The sequence below is a fragment of the Ipomoea triloba genome, chromosome 13, assembly GCF_003576645.1.
Source record: "Ipomoea triloba cultivar NCNSP0323 chromosome 13, ASM357664v1".
In the NCBI taxonomy this organism is placed as follows: domain Eukaryota; kingdom Viridiplantae; phylum Streptophyta; class Magnoliopsida; order Solanales; family Convolvulaceae; genus Ipomoea; species Ipomoea triloba.
In genome coordinates, this window is record NC_044928.1 from 32,007,927 (window position 1) to 32,014,558 (window position 6,632).

General features: G+C 33.5%; 1 protein-coding gene across 3 annotated transcripts; it reads left to right on the top strand.

The window, feature by feature from the left end:
• Positions 1-2,358: 2,358 nt before the first annotated feature.
• On the top strand, positions 2,359-6,108 carry LOC116002945 (zinc finger protein JAGGED-like). 3 transcript variants are annotated; one of them, XM_031243134.1, is made up of 5 exons: positions 2,359-2,820; positions 2,986-3,080; positions 3,624-3,746; positions 4,182-4,266; positions 5,194-6,108. In XM_031243134.1, coding segments are annotated over exons 1-5 (762 nt in total). In that variant the 5' UTR covers positions 2,359-2,818; the 3' UTR covers positions 5,651-6,108. The 3 variants fall into 3 exon arrangements, with proteins under 3 accessions (XP_031098994.1, XP_031098995.1, XP_031098996.1); XM_031243135.1 differs by lacking the exon at positions 2,359-2,820 and having other exon boundaries at positions 3,019-3,080; positions 3,617-3,746; XM_031243136.1 differs by lacking the exons at positions 2,359-2,820; positions 2,986-3,080 and adding an exon at positions 3,086-3,102.
• Positions 6,109-6,632: the final 524 nt, after the last annotated feature.

A 6,632-nucleotide genomic window follows, 5' to 3' on the forward strand; every position in this document is an offset into this window, starting at 1 on the left:
TATATATATATATATATATATATATATATATATTTATTCAAGAGCCCACGTCCCTCTCATCCTCAGCTCTGATCTCTCCCCGGCCCGCTCAATGCCAAACAAAAACATCACCTCATCCCCACCCCCCTACACTGTGGCCATATACGTGCAGTGTATCTATTACGGAGTATTTTATTTAATATACACTGTATTTTATTTGAATATATATACACTCACTCCCAAGTTACTTTTTAAGAATTAATGACAATTGTCCCGGACTTAGCATAGTTGGTAATTGATATGTCGTCTAACTTAAAGGTCATGATTGGAGGTGGCAAATTCACATGCTTAATGGTCTATCAAAAGGTATCACTAGGATAGCCAGTCGTACTATTCTAAAAATATTAGGGTCTTGTATTTTTATTTAGAGTAGTAGATATGATTGATGTTTTTATAATATCATAGAATTTTCTTGCTTTATATATATAACTAGTTTTATCCGCGTATTGCGCGAATGGGTTAATGTCCAATGTTTATATTTAAATAAATATTTGAAAGTATATCAATGCAAGATTATATAGGAGAAGTTTATACATGGGTAATTTAATGTCGAATTTTTTTTATGTAATATCTAACTCAAAGTATATAAATCCAGGATAATATAGAAAATTCATTATAATTATTACTAAAATAAATGTTTGCAACCTTGTAAAATCGATAGTTTAAATATTTGGTCTAAAAATGATAGTCTAAATAAATACAACTTTTTGTTTGAATTTTTCTAAGTGTTCTTAATTCGCTTTTGATTAACATTGTCATTGTCTTCATCTTTATTATTTGTTCTCTTCCTTTTTGTTGGTAGTGTGTTATTTGCAATTCGGTTATTGTTGGTAGCATAGATGACAATGTCATGCAATGAGATTATAATATAGGAGCTATGGACTTTCCTTCAGGTGTTCTGCTTGGGGTTTATTTGGTTCAACCATTATTGTTTTTTTTTTTGAGGAAAAACAGAAAACTTAGATTAAAGGGAGTCTAGCTCCAGTTCGTGAACAAGGAAAGGATATTGAATCAGTTATTGTGGATAAAGAAATCCCTAGTTTAAGAAAAAAAGATTAAATAAATTATTAAAATTTTGAAAATTTAAAATATTATGTATTCCAAAGATATTAAAAGGTAGTTTCTCGCTTCAATTTGCTAGGTAATGGGTTATTTGAGTACTTTCATTGTCAACAAATCCCCCAAGTAGTTAATATGATTGGTTTCAAACTATTCTTTTTTATTTTTTCATGGTATTAAAGAAATACATATGTATCATTTTTTTGGTGTAACTACTAATTTATTTAATTCATTAAGAGTAAAATAGAGCGATTCCGCTTCAATTTGTTGGGTTATTTGAGTACTCTCTTTGTCAACCAATCCCCAAGTAGTTAATATAATTAGCTTCAAATTATTTATAAAAAAAAATTGTCATAGTATTAATAAAATACTTGGTAAATAAATAAATAACATTATTTTGTACTATAACTTTGATATTTAATTACAAGATATTGTAAAAATAAGATAATGAACAATGTAATGAATATCAATTGATAAATTTGAATGTAAAGAATCTTTGCATGAGAGAAAATAAAGAAAATATAACTAATGAAATTATTTTTCTTATTTAATTTAATTTTTTTGATAATGAATAATTTTTTCAAATAAAGGTATTGTAGACACATAATTCTAAATTAAAGAAATATATACTACGTATGTATCATTTTTTGTTGTAGCTACTAATTTATTTAATTTAATAAGAGTAAAATAGAGTGAGAAACTTAATTATGTCAAATTTGATTGAGATGAGGTTCGAACCTAAGATTTTTTTTTTATAGAAATTAATGGGTAAGTTAAAAGTTAACGGAATATTAACGGAGAAGAGAGAATATTTAACGGAAAACTTAACGGATAATCATAAAAGTAAGGTTAAGTTAGGTAATCTTTATTAATAATATTAATATGAATTATCTTAACCATCTATTTGATTAAATAATTCATCTTAACCATCCATTTGATTAAATAATTTGGCCACCATTTTTTCTATCCATTTTAGGTCTAACTCTCTTTGACTCTTATTAGTATAGTAGATTTAACACAATAAATAGCAAACACATAAAATTTATATTTATATATTGTCACATTTTTTAATTTGTCAGGTGGGTAGTTCATATATATTATATTATATTGCATCTGTATATGAAAGTTGTAAAAGGAAAAAAAATGTATATGTGATATGAGAGAGCATTAGGCATTATATTAGTTCCGATCCACCCTCAAGCTAGCACTACTCGATCTCTCTTTCTCGCCGTTTCTCTCTAGCACATCACACATACAACACTCCTTTTTAAAGTCACGAGACCCCTCTGCTCGATCTGCATCTATTTATGTATGTTCTTTCAATTCTAGAGAGAGAGAGAGAGAGAGGAGTGTCGCCAGGCCAGAAGCGGTGGCAGAGAAACTGATAGAGAACTTTCAAGCTGCTTAACTTGCTGCTCCTCATCTATCTCCTTTCTTCATCATCACTCAACTCAAACTAGCCAGCCGGCCTCTGCAACCACCACCCCACCTCGATCTCATCTCTCCCTAGCTACCTACCTAGCTTAGCTAGTAACATGATTTCAGTCCCAAACTGAATGTCTCTTAATTCTATCTATCCATCCATTTAATTCTATCAGCGCTAGCTAGCTTCATCACAAACTTCTCTTTTCTTTAATTTTCCACCCCGCCCTCTCATCACTTAACTGGCTTGTGTCTTTCTCGATCTGTTGGTGACTACTATACACAAACTGCACCATCCATGTATGTATTAGCTAGGCCGGCCGGGTTACCCCGCCCACTTCACACTCCGCCCCTCTCTTTTATCCGGCCTCCATTAGCTCCTTTAATTAATTTATGCCTTTATCCACATCATCTTTATTTGCTCTTTAATCTCAGCTCACTTTTTTTTTGGCGCTTTATTTTCAGGAGACCTGAGGGGAATCCACTCGACCTTAACAACTTACCTGATGATTACTCTAGAGATGGTAAACAAGTCCTTGAAGACAGCTCTTCTTGTGCCGGTACAAACACCTGCAGGCCACTGTATATTTTTGTTTCTTTATTTTTAATTTTTACTACTAATTGGCCGGTAGCTTTTCTTTCTTTTCTTCTAAAAGTTAAAGTTTTGATGAAGGGGATTGCAATAAATTAAATGGTCAAACGTAACTTTCCTTCTCTTCTGTGGGGGGGTTTTAAGAAACTAGCAAGCTAAGGAAGGAATGAATTAAACTCGTACTACGTGTGCTTTGCTTTAATTAATATTAAGTATTTTAAGAAATATGTATATATAGTAGGGGGTTTATTGGATGGCACTGATGGCCACGCAGTCTACTGTCATCACAAAAACATAGAAATTAAAAGAAATCCTCAAGCTAATTAAGGTTGATGATTAAGGAAGAACCCTAGCTTTAGCTAGCTACGATATTATGTTATTGAAATTGAAAAGTTAGGGTTTGAATGTGTGCGCGTTTATAATAATAATATTATATAGGTGATGATTGATTTTGATTGGCCCTGGCCTCATAAATAAAAAGTTGATGGAATTATATTGTTGGAGGGTGCAGGCTATAGGAAAAAGAAAAGCGGCGGCAAAGATGAGTGTGGAAAGGTGTATGAATGCAGGTTTTGCTCCCTCAAGTTCTGCAAGTCTCAAGCTCTTGGGGGACACATGAACCGCCACCGCCAAGGCCAGTCTCTACATACATACTCTTCCATCTCCATCTTTTTACTCCATATATTCAATTTCCATAAACAAATTAAATAAAAATCAAATGTATTGCTTCCCTCCGTTAATATATAAGTTGTGGTCTAATTAATTTAAGTCATTCAAGATAAATATGCTTAAAAATTACAACCTATTTATGTTTTTTTTTATAAAAATAATTATTTATTGAAACTTCATTTTGAGGAAATTATTGTGTATTTAAGATTTTTGCACAAAGCGTACGTCGTAGTCTCATTTCTTGCAATCAATGCACACAAAACGAAGTGATTGCATATATATATATGCACATATAAAATAGTGTATGTATGCCATTCATGTACTTATAAAATTCTTGAGTAAGGTTTTTGGTTTGATTTGAATAATGATATGATTTATTGTTGGTGTTCTGTTGGAACAGAGAGGGAGACAGAAACACTGAATCGGGCTCGTCAGCTTGTTTTCAGCAGCGATAACATGTTAGCCCAAGGGACTCATCACCTAGGGTATGCATATATCTATTTAGTTATTTTCTCTCTCTATATATGTACTATCTCTCTCTACAATGTTTATGTATCCGGACATCTGCCAAATTCAACAATAGCATCTTCATCTCATGTCCTCTTCTTGCTTGAGTTTTGTCTTACTCGTTGTTCTTTATTGTCACCCCTCTCTTTAATTTGTACCAAAATTTATTCTTCAACTCCTCAATTTTACAAAATAATATATTTTTTAAATTTCTAAATTGTTGTTTTTCAAATAAAAATTATTTAACATTCAATTTCTTAGTATATAATTAAAATTTTTAAAATTAAAATTACTACAACGTAGTTTAGTCAAATTTGTGACCCCAGGAGTAGTGGTACAATACAAAAAGAGATTCTCATTTTTGTTAATAATCTCAAACGAGATTGTTAATTAACAAATTAACGATCAGAAAGGAAATCCTTTCCAAGACGAAGAAAACCTTTTTTTTTTTTAACAAGATTTATTTTTGAAAAAATAAAAAAAGCAAACTTTAATGTTTTCTAAAAATTATATTTAAACCTTTTAATTTTGTTATTTTTGTGCGTAATTTTATCCAATCTGTTTATTCCAGAAAAAAAAAAACCAACCTGACATCATTCTATCATATTGCCTTAAATTGAGTTGAAATTGTGTATCAATTAGTAAGTAAACTAAAAAAAAATAAACTGCATGCTAGATTTAAAAGGTTTGGTTAACTAATCTCAATATATAATTTATAAATTGTGATAATGTCATAATAAACTCCTAATTCATTGGTTACTTCTAAATTTATATCTCAAATAATTAAGGTAGGTGTTAAGAATATATATTTGTGAGTTGAGCTTAGATTATTTTCTTTGTGTTACGTTGCTTTGCTATCTTTAGGAATATGATGTTAACCCTAAACTTGAAATAATGGGCCGCAGGTGTCAAGGAATTCCTCACGGAGGCTATCATCATCAATCAAGCAACATAGGAGATCCAACACTTCAATACAGATCAATCTACCCAACAAGACTATTTTCCGGCACCTCCACCAACACACTCATACCAACGCCGCCTCCGGCCGGACAGCCGCCGCCAGTTCAACCATACGTGTACGCTTCCCCTCCGCGCCTGCAGGTTTCTTTCCCATCCTCACACTATCCCGTCAATGACTACTTTGTCGGTCACGTCCTCCCCACCACTCAATCCAGCCCTAGCTATGCCTCCGCTGCGCCACCAGAAACCAGCTACACCTGCATCGGTGCACCAGTGGGGCACGGGGTGCTACCCAGCGGCCGAGGAAGCTCGGAAGGGGTTCCTGGTGGTGGCGTTGCTGTCAGAGACATGTCACTCTACAGTAATGCTTCACCCATCAATCGGTTTCAAGACGGATTCTAGTACTATAGCTCTTAGTGGGTAGCTTAGCTAAGCGGAAAAAAGAAAATTAAAAAAAAAAAAAATCAAGAAAGCAAAAAAGTGCCAAGAAACGCCTCTCCAATCAGAGAAAAAAAAAAAGAAAAAAAAAAGGAGAGAGAATCCCAACAAACTGACAAATGGGGACGGGAGGGAAAAATGACAGAGAAAGAGGGAGTGAAGTTTTGGGTTTTTCTACAGGTATGGAAACAGCTTTTGAGCATTGGCACTCATACTGCCTCTCTGATCACCAACTATAGTTTCTCTCTCTAGTCTCTCTATATAATATATTTATTTTGCCATGAAGCTAGCTATTTGAACTTATTAGGCATTGGATTGGCATGTGTGTTGGTAATGTTTTGTACAACCAAAAAAAAAACTGTTAGTTGTTGTAAATGTGGCTCTCTCATGCACATGGGACAACAAAGTTAGATTTCAACTGACTCACCCTTACTAGGCAACCCTCTCTTTTGCATTTTTGCATGGGCATATGTTAACATTTTTATTACACATTTACTTCGTTGCTTTTCTTTTTGAATGGGCCTCTGATCTCTGTGCGTACGTCTTCTTTTTGTTGGAGGTGGTGATGAATTATAAATATATAGGGAAGGGGCAGGGGGAGGGGGGTATTGCTGAATAAACTAACAGCTGGATAAGAAAATGGGAAGTGACATCATTCCATTCGGAGAGGGGACAATGCAACGTACAATCCAAGGTTTAATCACGAACACCTACTTTCTGGGGGATGATGGGGTATACAACGTTGGCTTGTACTATTGGTTTAGGTTTTGTTTGGTTGTGGCATGAATAATGCTTGGCTAGAACCACATGTCATGCTTGTAAAATGCATGTTGGAGTTGCTTCTCTCTCTAGGAAAGGGTTCTCTCCCTTCTCTCTAGATTTCCACATCTTCCTTAGTCTTTTTTTTTTTTTTTTTTTTTTTTTCTCTCTCTAATTCTATTTCCGA

Bases quoted from the DNA above. Each gene is read 5' to 3' on its own strand.
- LOC116002945 (XM_031243134.1), top strand. The intron at 3,747-4,181 runs GCCAGTCTCTAC...CTGTTGGAACAG, and splicing joins CATGAACCGCCACCGCCAAG to AGAGGGAGACAGAAACACTG. The intron at 4,267-5,193 runs GTATGCATATAT...AATGGGCCGCAG, and splicing joins CAAGGGACTCATCACCTAGG to GTGTCAAGGAATTCCTCACG.